The 18,441-nt window shown below is 43.5% G+C and overlaps 1 protein-coding gene across 4 annotated transcripts in view; it reads left to right on the top strand.

Moving 5' to 3' along the window:
- SLCO2B1 (solute carrier organic anion transporter family member 2B1) overlaps nucleotides 1-18,441 on the top strand; it is an 86,672-nt gene that overhangs the window by 23,589 nt on the left and 44,642 nt on the right. For 3 of the 4 annotated variants that reach the window (XM_072610830.1, XM_072610831.1, XM_072610832.1), the window contains 5 exons: nucleotides 2,205-2,335; nucleotides 4,009-4,146; nucleotides 6,573-6,735; nucleotides 11,161-11,412; nucleotides 12,901-12,999. In XM_072610830.1, coding sequence (XP_072466931.1) covers nucleotides 2,228-2,335; nucleotides 4,009-4,146; nucleotides 6,573-6,735; nucleotides 11,161-11,412; nucleotides 12,901-12,999 — 760 coding nt within the window. In that variant the 5' untranslated portion in view covers nucleotides 2,205-2,227. The remainder of the gene's footprint in view (nucleotides 1-2,204; nucleotides 2,336-4,008; nucleotides 4,147-6,572; nucleotides 6,736-11,160; nucleotides 11,413-12,900; nucleotides 13,000-18,441) is intronic. The other variant, XM_072610834.1, reaches the window with a different exon arrangement.

Below are 18,441 nucleotides of genomic sequence, written 5' to 3'. Positions count from 1 at the left end.
TATGCACACCCATATAAACACAATGTATATACATACATATGTGTGTATATGTATATACATATATATATATACATACATATATTCACACACCACACACACACACATACACATCAGTAAGAATAATGAAAGGCTGAATGGGAGAGGGGCAAAGGAGAGATCCAGAGGATGCAAGAAAACTAGAGGAGAGTGAAAACGCTTGATTTTTAAATTTTCTAATCTAGTCATCTCTACTGAGATGAAGTATGGATTAGTGAATAGACAGTTGGCCTTAAAGCCAAGAAAAGCCGGGTTCACATCCTGGCTGTTTGGCCCTGGACATGTCCCTTAATCACTCAGGCAACTGAAAGGCAACTCAATAAGAGTCTTAAGTTGCAGAAAGGGTGGTGATCTGTACTGGGAGAGGAATTTTCCTAATCAATGAAATCCCCGGTCTAGTCCCTGGCCCTCTCCCCCTGTTATCTAGTAGTGGGTATGAGGCTGGTGAACAAATAAATATAATACATGTTAGAAAATGCTTAACAACATAGCAGAGTTCAGAAAAAAACTGAGTATCTCTAGGCAGAAGGAATACCTTGTTAGCGGAGGAATCAAGGAAGACTTCATGGAGGAGGTGACACCTGAGATAGGTCTTAAGGGACAGTAATGGATAGAGAGAGGAACCTTCGAGTCAGTAGATCTGAGTTCCAGCTGTGCTATTAACTAGCTATGTGACCTTGAGGAATTAACTGCTCCTCTCTGGCTGGGCCTTTGTTGTTTTTTTTTCCTGTAAAATGGAAATAGTAACATTTGACCCTATTTGAAGATAGAGGGATGGATAACTTGCCCCTAATCAGTGCATATGGCCATCCAAGAGGATATACTACTCATTTTATCATCAAATTGGGAGAGGAGGAAATAAATAAGTTGAGTCATAGCAGATAAGCATTATTAAGTACCTACTGTGTGCCAGGCACTGTGGTAAGCACAAGACAATCCTTGCCCTCAAGGTGCTCAAAGTCTAATGGGGGGAATGACACAAAAAAGAAACTGAGAGCCAGGGAGGGTGAGAGGTTCCCCATGACATCATACAATGATCTGAGGAGGTGGGAGCTTCTGAGTTGATTTTGTCTTGCAGAAGGATGATTTTCTGGAGACGATGAAGTCTAGGAAAGGAGCCAGGTGGGAAATGATGAGAAGAATTCCCTGGGTGCCAGTCCTAAGAGGAGGAGGCTCAGGGGGGAAGGATTTCCCAGATGGCCACCTCCCATGCTCTCCAACCACAGGGAAGGAGAAGTCATCTCCAAGGGGTAGAGGGTGCTGAGGAGGTGGGAGTTCCCAGTTGATTTCATCTTGCCAAAAGGAATCCTTAGAAGCAAAGCTTAAAATTCATAAATGCTAGGACTAGAAGGAAATAAAGTGAGACCCTTGGGGCAGCTAGGGGGCCCAGTGGATAGAGCCCCAGGTTTGGAGTCAGGAAGACTCCTCTTGGTGAGTTCAAATCTGGCCTCAAACACTTAGGAGCTGTGTGACCCTGAGTAAGTCAGTTAACCCTGTTAGCCTCAGTTTCCTCATCTGTCAAATGATCTGGAGAAGGAAATGATAAACCACTCCAGTATCTCTGCCAAGAAGACCCCAAACGGGTCATGAAGAATTGGACACAACTGAACAACAACAAAAAACTAAGGCCAAGAGAAGTTACATAATTTCCCCAAAGTCATACAACGAGTTAGCCATGAAACAAAGAAATCAGACCGAAGACTTCTGGCTTCAAGTTCCAGTGCCTCTGCTTTTGGACCCTTGGGAGTCATATATTTAGCAGTTCCTTGGTTTAGTCTTAAGTCTCATGAACTGCTGTTCCTATTCCAAAGCAGAGACCAAAACCAAAAGGGTTGTTTTGTTGGGGCTGTTGAAAGGAATAGATGAAATGATTTGGGTGAGAGCAATTTGTAAATTCTCCATCTAGCACTCTCCCTCCAATATGGCGCACCTCTAGGAGGTATAAATTATAAATATGTATCCTGAGTGAAGAGGAGAAAAGGCAGAAAATGCTAAGATTGTCTTAGTGACCATCTAAGGATGGCCAGTTCTGGGAGAAGGGAGAAGATTGGCCAAGTCTCACTTATGTGCTAATTAATCGGGCAGGTTTCCAAGAGAGGAGACTGATCTCCTGAAAGACCCATGACCTAATCTCTTTCTACCCCATGGTGGGACACATCTCTTTATAGGACCAGTCCAGCAGAGGATTGAAATGTCAGATCCCAAAACTGAGATCAAGATGAGCAGTAAGCCTGCATATAAAAGCCAACCTGAGTCAGTCCAGAAGAGGCTGTGTTCTAATCTATTTCTCAGCATCAAGGTACCAAATCTGCCATCAGGGGACCTTGGGGAGGAAGGGCTGAGACAGTCCAACAGTGACTGCTCTTGGAGAAGAAGGGTTCAGGGAAATCTTCATCCTCAAATTAGATTCAATTCAACAAATATTTATAAGGAGAAATGAGAATGAGGAGCGTGGCCCTAGGAACAAGGAAATTTGGAAGAGGGTCTGGCTGGTGACTTAGTTACCAGAACCCTCAAAAGTAGAACCCAAGGAGCCCCTAGTCAGAAAAAAGAAGACAGATCACTTATAAATGGGATCAATAAAAATCTATAAATACAAAAGAATCAACAGTTGATTCTCTACCCTAAAGAAAGTTTGGGCCAAATGACTATTATCCAAAAAATTATTTTTATTTGATCATGAATCAAATGAGATACATTCTGCCCTCTCTTCCTTAGTTTTCTGTCTCTGTGTCTCTGTCTCTTTCTGTCTGTCTCTGTCCCTGTCCCTGTCCCTCTCTGTCTGTGTGTATGTTTCTCTCTCTGTCTCTGTCTCTTTCTTTTTCTTTCATTCTCTCTTTTCTTTTATCTCTCTCATAATCCCAGAGCTCTGCCTGAAAAGGAGCGAGAGTCACAGGAGAGTGGGAGTGGGGGTAGGGAACAGGGTGATAATAGAATGGCCTGGGATTTGTCCTGAACTATGAATCAATCGGAATTGACCTCAAATCCTAAAAGATAATTAGAGAAGTCCTAGGGGATAGGAGGGAGAAGTGGGAGGAGGATAGGGGTGATTGTGTTGAGTCAGTCCTGGAACCCTTCCTGGGTGAAGGGCCTATAACTGAGACATAAGGGATAGAACATGGTGGTTGGGATGAGGAAAGATATTCCTAATTCAGCTCCAGGGTAGATATTGGAAGGCCAGAAAGAGCTCTCATAGCTCTACCCACCCCCACTCACTCTTCCAGGAGCTCTCCTACCCTTTCCAACCCCAGCAAGTAACTGATATGGCTCAGCTCTGACTTTGAGGTAGACATCAGCTCCTGGCAAGGTGGAGGGTGGTGGAGGAGGGGATCTAGGAAATAAAGGAGAATTCACAGCCCACAAACTTAAGCTGCCACCAACAAAGTTTTCTGGAGTTCTACATCTTTAATCCTATTGGCCCCACCAGCTCCCCAAGAGTCTTGCCTGGGCATCTTTGTCTCTCTCCCCGTCCCTTCTCACCTCCTAGGGATTCTGCTTCAGAAACTTAAGAGGAATTAATAAGTATCCCCTCCCTCTCTCCCTCATGCTCCTTCTCACATAAATCATATCTCCCTTCCCCTCCCTCTCTTTTGTCTTTCTCTTCCTCTCTTCTCTCTCTCCCTCCCTTTCTTCTCTTTCCCTCTCTTGTTTTCTTCTGTTTCCCTCCCTCTTCTGTCTTTTCCTCCCTTTTCCCTCTCCTATTTGTTCTTCCCTCTCCTCTGTCTCTTCCTCCCTTTGTCCCTGTCTTCTATCTCTCCCACCACCTGCTCTGTTGCTTCCTCCCTCTTCTGTCTCTGTTTCTCCCTCCCTCTCTCCCTCTCTTCTGTCTCTGTCTTTCCCTCCTTCTCTCCTCTTCTGTCTCTCCCTCCCTCTCTCCCTCTTCTGTCTCTGTCTCTCCCTCCTTCTCTTCTATCTCTGTCTTTCCCCTCTCCATTATCACTCTATTCCCTTTCCCCTTCCGTGTCTCTGCAGTTCTTTGTATTCTGCCACAGCCTGTTGCAACTGGCCCAACTCATGATCTCAGGCTACCTGAAGAGCTCCATCTCCACCATAGAGAGACGCTTTGGCCTGTCCAGTCAGACCTCAGGACTTCTAGCTGCCTTCAATGAGGTATGTCTAATCCCCTAGCCCTACTCTGGGCTATCCTGACCCTCTGGGGGGAGCAAGTGAAGGCATCTTCTTTCTCTCTCCCATTACCTGACTTGTCTCAGCTTTCTCTGCTGACTATGCCCAGGACTCTAGGGTGGGTCTCCCCAGTGATACTCCCCTGTATTCAAGCCTTTGAGGACTCACCCTGTGCCTTTAAAAGTAACAGTTGACTGTCCAAGAGGCAACTGTATGTAGCAGGAAGACTCCTGGACTTCCTCCAACACCCTGTGACTATCAACATGTCACATCCCTTCTCTGGGAGAATATGCCTCTATAGAAATAAAGGATTAGATTAAATGATCTCTCCAGTCCCTTCCAGTCCTAACATTCTATGTTCTAAAGGTTCCTTTCAGTTCTAACGTTCTATGTTCTAAGGTCTCTCCCAGGTCAAACTATCTCTGTTATAAGGTCCATTCAGGTCTAATATTCTATGTTCTAAGGTCCCTCATAGACCTTGAGTTCTATGTTCTAGGATACCTTTCCTTTCCCCTCAAATATTCTAGGATCTAGCTGTCTGCTATATTCTGTTCTAAGGTCCTTTCCAACTCTGACATTCTGTTAGTATATGAACAGTTAGTAAGCACCTACCCTGGATTTGTTTTGTGAAGGCTGGAACTGGTCAGACAGACTCCTTTAAGGAGAACTGGGCCTGTTTTTCATTCTCACCACACAGTACAATTGTTCAAAGTCACCAAATGCTTACCCCAACCTCCCCCCCTCACCCCTCCTTCCTGGTCTCAGCCTCAAAATAGAAAGTAGAGATTTTTCAATTGTATGCAACCTTAGGCAAGTGGTCCCCTTTCTGAGCCTGTTTCCTCCTCTGTGAAATGAGAATATTAGAACAGAGTATCTGAAAGGGCTAGTTGTAATATCATGGAGCTGGGGGGCACCCAGTCATCTCACACAGGAGAAAACTGAAGCTCAAGAAGAGGAAATCAATCACCCTAGGTCATGCGGCAATTGGAAGCAGTTCTTGACTCATAATCACATAGATGTTGGGATCAGAAAGGACTTCAAAGATCCTTTAGTTCAACCTTTTCATCCCACAGAGGAAAGACATGAAGCCATGGGGCTTAAGCGATCTGCTCAAGATCACATAGCAAGGCGGTCAAAGAGAAGAAGTTACATCCAAGGTCTCATGACTCCTAGGCCAGGGCTCTTAGGTACCTTGCAGCTTTGAAATTCTGTGATTTTACTCAGGATCCCCCTATATCTATAGCAATTAGTATACCCCCTTCAGCTTGATGAGGATCTGGAGTTGGGAGCCTCCTCCATATTCTTATTCTCTTTTCGAGGACTGCTAGGTGGTCATGAAGACAGATAGGTTGCCCAGTGGATAGAGCAGATCTGGAATCAGGAAGACTCATCTTCCTGCATTCAAATCCAACCTCAGACACTTCCTAGCTGTGTGACCCTGGGCAAGTCACTTAACTCTGTTTTCTTCAGTTTCCATATCTGTAAAAAATGAGCTGAAAAAAGGAAATGGCAAACCACTTTAATATCTTTTGCGCACCCCCCCCCAAAAAAAAACCCACACAACCAAATGGAATCACAAAGAGTCAGATACAACTGAGGCCTCTTGGAACACGCTACTTAGAGACAAGTGAATGATTGAAGTGACCCCAATCTGTAGAGATAAGATCTAAGAGATGATGTCTATTCTCAGCATCAAGTTAGCTTGGGGTCTGGGGGAAAGGGATGCAGAGGCTTTGGGGGCTAGAGTAGGAAAGAATTTTAGAGCTCATTTAGAGCCTAACCTCTGTGTTTTGCAAGGAAACAAACAGCAAAGCCCAGCTTTGCTGAAGTCACAGAGTTAGTGGCTGAGCCAGAAATCAAAGCAAGGTCTTCTGACTCCACATCCAGGGTACTTTCCTTCATTCTTAAGAATCTGGTAGTAAGCCAGTGGTGTCTTGGATTAGTCTTAAGTCTTGTAAATTTCCATAGCATCAGACCTTCACCCCACCCTCATGTTGCTAAGTAGTAACCAAAGATAAGAAAGACTTAGTCTTCAGATAAACTGTGGGGGTTTGGGGCTTCTCAGTGCTACAGCTCTCCCTTTGATAGTACAGAAGCATGAACATTCCTACATCGATCCATGCTCTTTCTCAAGGATATGTCCAAACCAGCTCTCTATCAACTATTTCATGTCACCTCCTAAAGTGGATAATACAAAGATTATGGTCCCTACTTTACAGAGGAGTAAACTGAGGTAAAAAAAGGAGCTTGTGCTTGGCCACACACAGTTGGTGAATGGGATTGGAGCTGGGATTCCATGTCAGGTTTCTTACTCCAAGTCCAGGGCTGTTCCTAGTCCATCACACAGTGGCTCCTGGAGAGGAAGTCAACCTGTCAGCCTTTTACCCTTTCCTAACTCTTCTCCCTTGCAGGTGGGGAACACAGCACTCATCATATTCGTGAGCTACTTTGGGAGCCGGGTCCACCGGCCCCGTCTGATTGGCCTTGGAGCTGTCCTAGTCGCGGTGGCAGGGCTCCTCATGAGCCTTCCCCACTTCATCGCTGAGCCATATCGTTATGACCACGTTAACCTTGGTGAGGGAACCTGGAACCAGACTATTGGGAGCCTGTGGGGAGATCTCACCCAGTTGATGGAACATAAAGTTCTTATGAGGAATAGTGAGAAATTAGCCTGGAAAACTGGAGAAATATTAAATTCTAGTGAACCTTGAATGCCAAACTAATGAATTCTCTAGATAATGGGGCAGATACTAAATATTCTGGAACAGGCCAGTAACAAGAGCAGACTTATCCTTTTGGAAGATTATTTTGGCAAGTGTTTGAAGGACGGATTAGAGAGAGAAGAGATTGGAGGAAGATAGTAGTTAGGAGGCCAGGCAAGAGGGTATGAGATCCTGAGTTAGGCTGAATTGTCAACATGAGTGGAGTGGGAGGGACCAAGATGAGAGATGTTTTGGAGGTAGAATCAACGGGATTTGGAAAATGACTGGATGAAGAAGGGAAGGGAAAGAAAAGAAAGAGCCAAAGGCAATTCTAAGAGTTGGAGTCTGGGTGTCTAGGAGAATGGTGGTGCCATTGGCAAACATTGGCAAACAGCAAATTGGAAGAATGAGAAGGTTTAGAAGGAAAGATGAGTAAGATCTGGGAACCTATTAAGAGTGAGTGGTCATTGGGGCACCCGTGTGAAGGAGTGAAACAGGCAACTGATATGTAGAACAGGAGCTATAGAGTTTGTGGTCCTTGCCAAACCAAAGATGTTCCATTTGATCCTGAAGGAGATAAGAATCCACTGGGGTATATTGAGTAGGGGTATGTTGAGTAGTGACCTGGTCAGACCTGAGATTTAAGAGGATCATTTTGATAACTGAATGGCCGCCTGAGGCATGGGGCCCAGAGACAGTATGGAACACTATCATAGGTGTAACAACCAGACTTATCCCTGTCCTTTCTTTAGGAAGAGGATGGATCTGAGTAGAAAAGACTTTAGAAAGAGAGACCAACCAAAAGGTTACTGTGACTGTCCAGAAAGTGTAAAATGCTTCAGGGAACTCACATGAGGATGAGGACTGCCCAAAAGTCTTGCATATGATAATTAGGAGCTCACTGGTGACCTATGATCAAGCTGTTTCTGTAGAGTGGTGCAACACCAGAGTGCAAGGGACTGAGAAGTGTCAGGAGGATAGGAGAAAATGGAGTCAGCAAGTATAGATGATGCTTTCTACAACTTTGATGGGGAAAGGAAGAAGAAGATGTTGGTAGCTTGGTAGAATCAGAAGTTTCTGAAGTCTTGAAGAATTGGTATTGAAATATTGAAGGAAGGGTATTTTTAATGCAGTGAGAAGATGCTTACAGGCAAAGGGAAAGGATGCAGTAAAGGGAGAGGGAGAGAGGGAGAGAGAGAGAGAGAGAGAGAGAGAGAGAGAGAGAGAGAGAATCAATGATTCATGAGAAGCAGGGGATGATCCTAAAGCAGGGTATGATCCTAAAGGAGATGAGATAAAAAATTTAAAGAATTTTGAAAAATTTAAAGCTAGAAGGGACATCTAGTACAATGTATTCTGTTATTTTTTTTTCACATGAGAAAACTGAGATCCAAAGACAAGTGACTTATCCAAAGTCACATGGTAAATTAGGAGCAGAGTCGAGAAGCAGCGTCTTCAGATCTAATAGGATTACAGTGGAGAAATGGCACTTTATCCTTTGAGAGTGGAGGACAGATAGAGAAATGGGTGAGGACACAGAAAAATTTTGAGGCATAGAAAAGGGAAACTGAGGAAGTTTGTATGGTTTGGATCTTCTCAGTAAAAGTCTATTGTGCAAAGTCTTGGACCTCAGCTCCAAATATTACCATTTTAAAGAAAGTCAAGTTAGCAGGCATATATCAAACATCTAGTTTGTGTCAGATGCCATGCTAAGTGCTGGGGATACAAAAAACAGCAAAGATAGATAGAAAGATAAGATAGATAGATAGATAGATAGATAGATAGATAGATAGATAGATAGATTGATTTATGGATGAATACAAGAATGAGTGGATGAATAAATGGATAAATAAATAAATGACCCTTCCTCTCAAGAAGGGATCTGTAATGGATGTATGTATATACAAGATCCAGACAGGTAAAATGGGAGGCAATCTCAGGGGGAAGGCACTAAGATTAAGGAAGACTCAGAAAAATTTTTTGCAGATGATGGAATTTTAGCTGAGACTTGAAGGAAACCAGAGAAACTGGAAGTGGAGTTGAAGAAGGAGAGTATTCTAGAAATGGGGAACAGCCAATGGAAATGCCCAGAGTTGGGAGGTAGAGTGTCTAGTTCAAGGAACAACAAGGAGACCAGTGTCAAACTGGATTACCAAGAACATGGGAGGGAGGGGGTGTAAGGTACAAGAAGACTGGAAAAGTAGGAAGAGGCCAGGTTATGAAGGGCTTTAAAAAACATCTTATTTGATCCTGGAAGTAATAAGGAGCCGCTGGAGTCTGTTGAATAGGGGGAATGACATGGTCAGTCCTGAACTTTAGGAAGATCAATTTGAGAGCTGATTGGAGGATGTTCTAGAGTTGATGCAGGAAGACCAATTTGAAGGCTATTGCAGTAGTCCAGGTGCAAAGTGATGAGGACCTACTCCAGGTGGCAGTGCTAGAAGAGAGGAGGAATTATATACAAAAGATGTTTCCAAGGTAGAATAGACAGAGCTTTGGCACCTGATTGGATATAGAAGAGTGAAAGTGAGAAGTTAAGGATGATGCCTCGGTTGTGAGGCTGGATGACTGGAAGGATGGTTGTATCCTCAACAATAATAATGAAGTTAATAATTGGGACAGGTTTAGGGGAAAAGAGAAGAAGTTCAGCTTTAGACAATTTGAGTTTAAGAAATCTGCTAGATATCCAGTTGGAGATGTCCAATGAGCACTGACTGCAGATGCAAGACTGGGAGTCAGGAAAGACTCCCTGGGTATGGACTGGACTTAATGATTTGAGAATCATCTGCGTAGAGATGGGAGTTGATGACATAGCCAAATAAAACAATATAAAAGAAGAGAAGAGGGCTATGATTCTACAAGGTAAAGAGAAAAATACATAAGTACGATTGTAGAGCTGGAAAAACCCTAGACTATAGAAGGTCAGAGCTGAGAGGGACTTTAGAGGTCATCCAGTCCAACACCCTCATTACACAGTCCAAAGAAACTTGGGCCCACAGATGTTAAGGGACTCACCCAAAGTCACAGGGAAATGAGTAGCAGGGCCAGGATTTGAATATTGGTCCTCTGGCTTCAAATCCAGTTCTTCTCTACTATTCTACAGGGCAACCTGACAAGGGCGTGGTACAACACACCACATAGTATATCAGAACTGAAAGGTATCTTGAAACAGAGGCTGTAGAATTTCAGAGCTGGAAGGAGTCTTAGAGCTCTTTTAAGCCAAAACCAGGATTTTTTAGAGGAGGAAACTTAAGCCCCAAGAAAGAAAGGAAGGTCATACGCAAGTAATAATAGATCTGGAATTTGAACCCAAATCCAATTATTGAATTTCAGTACATCTATTATCAACACAGTCTCCCTGAAATAAATGACCTGATTTTAGAGAGAGAGCATCCACACAAATACTCAAATATGCATTTTGTGTGTGTGTGTCAGTTAACAAGAGTCTTACAAAATTTGTTTGCCAAATATTTGCAGCTTATATGAGGTGAACAAATATTGACTGTCCTTGTTGAGAGTATGCTTTTTTTACAAAGGGAAAATGTATCCTGGAATAAACTCTAAACAGACTCAAACATGAAGGTAAAGGGTATAAATTTGAAATCAAAGGGGAAAAGGCAATCTGATCCAGTAGTTTAGGAATTATTAAGGTTTAGAAGGGACCTCAGACACTGTTTGATCAAACTCTGCCTTTTTATAGAGAAGGAAACTGAAGTATAGGAAGTCAGTGACCAACCTGGTCAGAGCTGAGGGACCTTAGACACCATCTGGTCCAGGAACTTGTAACCTTTTTTATGCTATGGATCCCAGAAAGAGATTGGATGTCTCTGGGAAAGTCTCTGAACCCCTTCTCCAGAATGATATGCATAGAATGCATAAGTAAAAATACACAGGATTTACAAAGGTGATCAATTATATTAAAGTAGTTGTCAAAATATTTTTAAAAAGCAAGTTCATGGCCCTCAGTTAAGGAATTCCTGATTCTAGTCCAGCTCCCTCATTTTAAAGTGGAGAGAGGGGTAATAATTTGTCTAAGGCCACACAAGTAGTAAATAGTAGAAGTGATATTAGAACTCAGATGCTTTGGTTCTTAATTCAGTGCTCCTGTTGTTTAGGTCAGTGTTTTCCCTTTATATACCTTGAAGGTGGGAAGGAGGTGGGGGCAGAGGCCAGAATACTGAAGAGGGGCTGACCTAGGGGTAAGTGGAGAGGATGGGTAACGAATGAGCTGAGTGTGACTGAATGCTATGGTGACTTTCCCTACACCCCTATTTACCTGTTCCTCCTGTTTCCACAGACCTTCCTCAGGATTCTGCTTCTTCCTTATGCTTGCTGCCCCAGACCCCAGCACCGGCCCTGGCCTCTGCCTCAGTCCCAACTCTAAACAGCAGCAGCTGTGCCTTGTCCTCGGAGGCCCCACAGATGGTGGTAGTGGGGCTCATGTTCCTGGCACAGACCCTGCTTGGTGTGGGTGCTGTGCCCATTCAGCCCTTTGGAATCTCCTACATCGATGACTTTGCCCACCCCAGCAACTCTCCCCTCTACTTAGGTAAGAGTCAAACACATTACCCTTGGCCAGGACCCTGGGAATCTGGGAGAGGGAATTAAGGATTGGGGCTGGTGTGAGGTTTACATATAAAATTGTAGATGAGATTGGTGTTAGAGTAAGCATTGGGATTAAAGGGAAGGGGGAGAATTTGCATTTGTGAGGGCTGGATTAAGATTTGGATACAATATCCAGATAAGGTTTCAATTTGGAGGTAGAGTTAAAGGGTTAGGTTTGGGTCTAGATGAAAGGATTTGGCCTGAGGTTGGGATTTTGGCTCAATTTTGACTTGGCTGGCTTAGAGTTGGGGTTAGGGTTAATAAGGTAGTTGGGGTTAAGGGTTAGGTTTAGGGTTAAAGGGTGATATTAATGTTAGAACTGGATTGGGTTTGTTTTGGAATTAGGTTCATGGTGGTTCTTAGATATGGCTGGAAAGGTATTGAGATTAGAGTTAGGTGTTAAAATTGGGTTTTCAATTGGGGAGGGTTAGGGTTAGGGTTGCACAGCTGGGGTACACAGTAGATAGATTCCTGGAATGGGGAAGGAACTGAGTAAAAATCCTGTCTGAGACAATTACTAGCTGTGTGACCCCGGGCAAGTCATTTAACCTCTGCCTCAATTTCCTCATCTGTAAAATGAGATAATATTATAAGAGTTGTTATGAGGATAAAATTGAATAATATTTGCAAACCTTAAAGAACTATATGAATGCTCGTTGTAGTTGTTATTTACCATTGAGGTTGAGGTGAGCAGGGATTGGGACTAAGAGTGGAGGTAAATTTTAGGATTCTGCTTTGGGTTGGGGTTAGAGTTGTTGGATTGCAATTAGGACTGGGCTCAAAACTGAGGTTTCAATTAGTCTTACCACTGGTTAAAGGATAACCTTGAGCTTAGCGCTAAGAGGCATCTAAGAGCTTTTCTTGTCTAGACAATGGGTATGGAGGGAGGCCAATGTTAGCTTTTTTCTGATCAAAACAAGAAGCCTTTCTGGAGGCGGTAGGAGCATGTTCTGACACTGAATCATTGGAAAGAAGTGACTTGATCCCACCTCCTGACAATAAAGTGATGGATTTAAGGTGCAGAGTGAGAAATATGTATATGAAAATAATATTATATATATATATATATATATATATATATATATATATATATATTTGTAATGCAAGAAGTGGCCTAATGGAAAGTGCGGAAGAGCATTTGGATTGCTTGGCTTGGATTTGAGAATTGAGCTATCTCAAGATGCATTAGACTGTCCCAGGAAATTGTGAATTCCCCATTATTGGAAGTTTTCAAAGAGAGGACAGATGGTTACTCATCAAGGACACTTATAGAAGAAATTCCTATTTGGGTACAGGCTAGAGCAAGGGTCATCTGAGATCTCTTCCGACTCAGAGCTTCTCTGAGGCTTTGGAAGAATGAGGAGTGTGTGTCAGGGCTTTGCACAAGAAGTCGCAGGCTATGCCTTGACCCAAGATTCTATGCCATGAACAGGGATCCTGTTTGCTGTGACTCTCATTGGACCAGGGTTGGCCTATGGGCTTGGAGGCCTCATGCTGAGGTTTTATGTGGATATTGATCGGATGCCTGAAGGTGAGTTTCCTTCCTCTAATTCTTCCCTTCCTCAACATCCTTCTACCACTGGAAATGGAGGGGAGGAGGGAAGAGAAGGGTGATAATCCCCGAGATCCAGAGACAACGTGGAACAGGATTAGTGGGGCATTATAACGAGTTTTATTGCAGCATCCAAATGATTTTGTTTGCTCTGAAGGCCCAGCCCTGTGCTAGTTACCGTGGCGGGGAGACAAAAGGAAACATAATCCTTATCCTGAAGTTTCTTTTTTTTGTCTTTGTATCCCCAATGCCTAGCTACCTGCCTGGCACAAAATAGGTGCTTAATAAATGGCTGTTGATTGATTTAGGAAAATTTTAGGAGAGACAGATAGATAGACAGACTGATTTCAGTTGGGGAAATGGATGTGGGGAGGGAAGGGATGGCTGGCACTCTGGCAATGGCCTAGGCTTGCGGAAAGAGTGGTTTATACATCTTAAAACAATGTAGAAAAAAGAGTCCTGCTGTTACTATTCTTTTAGTTCAAAGAAGGAGCTGAAGTCTCAGGAAGATGACTCTGGATCTTTCAAAGGGAGAACAAGATGCCAAGACACTAAGTCCCTAGGCCCTCCCGGAGTCAGGAAAAGGATGGGGTGGAGCAGCGAGGTGCAGTATGGGGAAGCCTCACTTAGTGTTGAAGCTGCCTAGACCTTTCTCTGGCCTGTGGTGGCAACTTCCTAAAATCAGAGGCTTAGCCCTTCGGGGAGTCTTGGGTTCTGGGAAGCCACCCTAGGGACCACCCCCCCCACCCCTGCCACCCTCACCCTGGGATGCACAAGGAACCTCAAGGAAAGGAAGGGGCAATGAGGGCTGCAGTCTTCCCTTCTGGCTTATTTTTTTTAAACTTCTGATTTCAGTTGACAAGTATTTATTTTCTCCTCCTACCACCCCCTTTCATTTTGAAAAAAAAAAGAAAAAGAAAATTCTTATAACAAAAACACATAGTGAAGTCAAACAAATTCCACATTGGCCAGGCCCAAAAATATGTATCTCATTCTATGTTCTGAGTCCATCACCTGCCTCTCTGTCAGGAGGTGGGAAGCTTGCTTCATCATCAGTCCTCTCGGGCCTCGGCCTGATTTCACAGTACTCCCCTTCATATATTCCATTATTGGCAAATCGTTTTACTCTCCATTTCCCAGCCTCATCCTGCCCCTTCCTCAGTCCCATTTATGCAAACAGTCCCCAGGCCTGGGACACAGTCTCTCCTCATTTCTCCCCATCAGAAGCCCAGGCTCCCTTTCAGGCCCAGCTCAGGTGCCCTGATTTCCAGGAGGTCTTCCCTGAGTTTCCATCTCTCTCTTTCCTCACAATTCCTTTGGATTCCTTTCCTGGATCTCTCCTTTCCTCTTTTCACAGTCTACCTTTTATCCTAGTTACTTACATAATTCTTGTATCACTCTCCAAACCCTCATTCCCATCCTTCCTCAATACACTCCCTAAACTCAAAGTCAGGAACCATGTCATCTCATCCTTGTCTTGACCTTTCCTCAAAGCCTCCCCAACACTTTGGGCCCTGGGGCCAATTCTTTCAGCTTTGTCTGATCTCTTCCTAAAGCCTAAGCTAAAACTTGTAGGGATGACTTTCCTAGCCTTTTAATTTGCTATGCCCTTTGGTTTCAGAGATGTGCCACTCGTATTCCTAACGATCTTCTTTCCTTCCTTCCCCTACTGCTGCCACCACATTGCCTAGATTCACTTCAGAAAGTGCCCACTATGTCAAAGTGATCATGCTAACCTCTGGAGCGGCAAAGGTACATGACTGAAACAGCGTCTGTCCCCAAGTGAATTTTACTCCGGCTCTTCTCTCCACTCTCACTCTGGACCACAAGCTCCTATTTTCAAAGTGTTTCCCCTTACAAAGGGAAAAAAAGAATATGCACAATCACAATGAAAACGGCTCCTATCTCTGAGTCACTTGACATTTTCAAAGTACTCTCCACACAACAGCCTTTTAAGAGAGGGAGGTGGTCTTACTGCCATTTTACAGATGAGAAAACTGAGACTCAGAGCAGTTCCTAAGATTCATTGATTGCATAGGATTTAGACCTGGGAAAGGGCCATGGTTATCAATTAGTCCAATCCCTTTATTTCGAAGAGGACAATGAGCCCTTTGGGGGGGAGGGGGAAGCAGTTGAACTAAGATCTCACAGTTGCAAATAGGAATCAGTCCATCAACAGGACTTTATTGGTGCTTACTATGTGCCAGGCACTGTATTAAGGAGGAAGTGGGGCAGGGAAGAGAAAATACAATGAAAGACAAGAACACAGTCCCTGCTCTTGAAGAGTTTATAGTTTAATGATCAGAGGTGTTTTTTAAATCCATGCTTAGTGGCTCTAAACCCAGTGCCTTCTCTGCTTTTTTCAGTAATGACACACATACACACACATATACATGCATACACATATGACATATTGATACATATCAATCACATACATATACCACACACAAATGCATGTGTATGTATATGTGTATACATTTTTGTGAGTATGTATATACATATGCACACATATAGACATGCATACACACTATATACATGTTTGTGTGAGTATTGTATGTGTATATATATGTGTGTGATATGTACGTGTATGTATATATACACACACGCAAATACGTGCACAAACATAACAACCTCCTGGCCTGCTGCTGCCTTGAATTTCATTTAAACTCTTATGATTATTTCTTATGATAACATGCCTCTCCTAACTTCTCTGCAGATTTGATGGGGAGGTTTGTGTATATGGAATGTTGAATACAGTGTTAGATTGGGTTTTTTAAACTATACTGATCAGTGTTGTTGATTTCGTTCTCATCTTCCTCTTCCATACATTTGTATTAGTCACTTTAAGTTTGCAGAAGGGGGAAGAAAATAAATGGATGAATGAAATATTTATTAAGCATTTACTATGTGCAGAACACTGTAGGAATACGCATAGAAAAATAGGATGGTCACCACTCTCAAGGAGCTCATCTTCTAATGGGGGAGATAATACATATGGGCGGTTTCAGCCACAAGTGAGACGGGAAAGTTCCATAGTCCTTAGGGTGCAGGGACAAAACAGATGGTAATGCGTCTTCTTTAATATCAATTCCACTGATAAAAATCACTTCCTTTTCTGATGTGGAGCCTCCTGACAGTGCCAAGGCATCTGGTGGCAAGAACTTTCCTTTCTGAGACTTCACAAACTGGGGCGGTAGTCTCTGCAGGAGAGGTTGCTAGGATGCATCTCCAGGATGATGGCTAAAGGTGCAGGGCTAGAAAAACAGTAATATTCCAAAGACTTGGGATGGATACAAGTGGAAGTTTGGGTGATTTAAAAACAAAAGACATTGATTTTAAAAAATTTCTTTTTTGGAGGGGGGACGGCAAGGCAATTGGGGCTATGTGACTTGCCCAGGGTCACATAGCTAGTAAGTGTCACATGTCTGAGGCAGGATTCGAGCTCAGGTACTCCTGACTCCAGGGTCTGTGCTCTATTCACTGTGCCACCTAGCTGCCCTCTCCCTTCCCCCCCCCCCAAAAAAAACCCAATTTTAACCCTCTATCTCTCTGCATCATTTGGAACTGGCATAAAACTAGAAAGAGGATTCAGACTGAGTCTCTCAGCTGGAGGTTAGAGGCTATCTATTCCAACCCCTCCTTGAACACAGGTAGGGGACTGATGTTGACAAAGAAGCTTCTTTATTGGTGGAGAGTGAGGTTGGGTTAGAACAGGAGTCCGCAAATGACACTGCCCTCTGCTTGTTTTCCTCTGGCCCCCTATGAGTAGATTTGGGGGGGACCAAAAACCAGCCCTGAGAAGTGGTTCTCCAGTCTTTCTGGAGGATCATGTGACCTCTTGCCCATTCTGTTTTTATAGTCCTCCAGTTACTAGGAAATTCTCAGAGAGACTGGAAGGGAGCAGGGTGTACACAGTATCCAGCCCTGGACTTGAAGCTTTGCTGAACTGTGTCAGCTTCCTGAGATTCCAGCTTTTCTTACTGCTGATCCAGGGGCCCTTTACACCTTTATTCATTTCTAAAACTCTAGTTGATCCTCACTAATGTCCTGACTTCCCTGGTCCCTGGGTTCAGCTGGCTCCCTGGTCTCAGGGATGAGCAGCCCCTGGTCTGGCAGGATAATGACTTTCCCCCTTCTGCTCCTTTTGTCACTGCAATGGAATACCAATGCCTGGCACCTCCCTCCCTTCCCTTACCACATCCTAGGGATCTTATTTACAAAGGGAAAGAAAATATATAAATTTAGAAATAATACACCAGGGGAAAGAAATGAGACATCAATATAGAATCATAGGCTGTTGGAACTGGAAGGAACTTCAGATGGCATCTAGCCCTACCATTTCATTTTACAGACAGGAAAACTGAGGTTCAGAGAGATTAAGAGACCTGATGCCTTAGGTCACACAGCTGGAATTGGTGGATTCAGGACTTGAATCCAGCCCTTCTGAGTCTAAATTCAGAGCTTTTTCTGCTATAGTGTGTGCATGAAAGATTTCTACTCAGTTCAACTATGTGGTAGTCAATTTATTAGTCTATCCTAACAGAGTGGGTATTCAAAGTATAAGATTTTTTATCAGAAGTCCTGAGTTCACATGCTGGCTCTGCCACTGACTGGCTGTGTGACTTTTAGCAAGCCCCTTTACCTTCTCTCTTCTTTCCTCTTCTATAAAATGCAGTTAATAATACTTTCACTACTCCCTTAAGGTAGCTGGGGGGTGCAGTGGATAGCGTGTTGGGACCTGGGGTCAGAAAGACCTAAATTCAAATCTGGTCTCAGACTCTTTAGCCCTGTGACCCTGGGCAAGTCACCTAACCCTGTTTGCCTCAGTTTTCTCATCTATAAAATGAACTGGAGAAGGAAATGGCAAACCATTTCAATGTCTTTGCCAAGAAAACTCCAAATGGAGTCACGAAGACTCAGACATGACCAAACAATAACAAATTCCTTACAAAGACATGAATTGGTATAAGGCCAGTTTTTCTGGATCCCATACTGAGAGGTCCAGAATAATAACGCCTATAAAAAGGAATCAGGGAATGGTAGAAAGAACTGGATTTGGCAGATATTTCCTAGCTGTATGACCTTGGACAGGCAATTCACTCTCTCTCTCTAGGATTTAGTTTTCTCATCTCTATAAAAATCTTATAAAACCCTTTCCACATGCCCTGTATATTATAGAAGATTCCCAAAGCCTCTTTGTGGTATGGTATCCCTGTCCTCTGCCCAGGTCATACTGTGTTCGGTTCTGATGCCACAAGACAGAAAAGACAGGGTCAAGCTGGCATGAGCCCAGAGAATGGTGACCAGGCTAGGAAGGGAATGGAAACTTTGTCATATCAACATCAGATGAGCAAACTGTGATGTTTTATTCAGACAAGAGAAGAGTTTAGGGGAAAGTGATAGCTATCTTCAAGTGTCTAA

The sequence above is a fragment of the Notamacropus eugenii genome, chromosome 5, assembly GCF_028372415.1.
Source record: "Notamacropus eugenii isolate mMacEug1 chromosome 5, mMacEug1.pri_v2, whole genome shotgun sequence".
Lineage (NCBI taxonomy): Eukaryota > Metazoa > Chordata > Mammalia > Diprotodontia > Macropodidae > Notamacropus > Notamacropus eugenii.
This window is presented reverse-complemented; position numbering and strand designations above follow the sequence as displayed.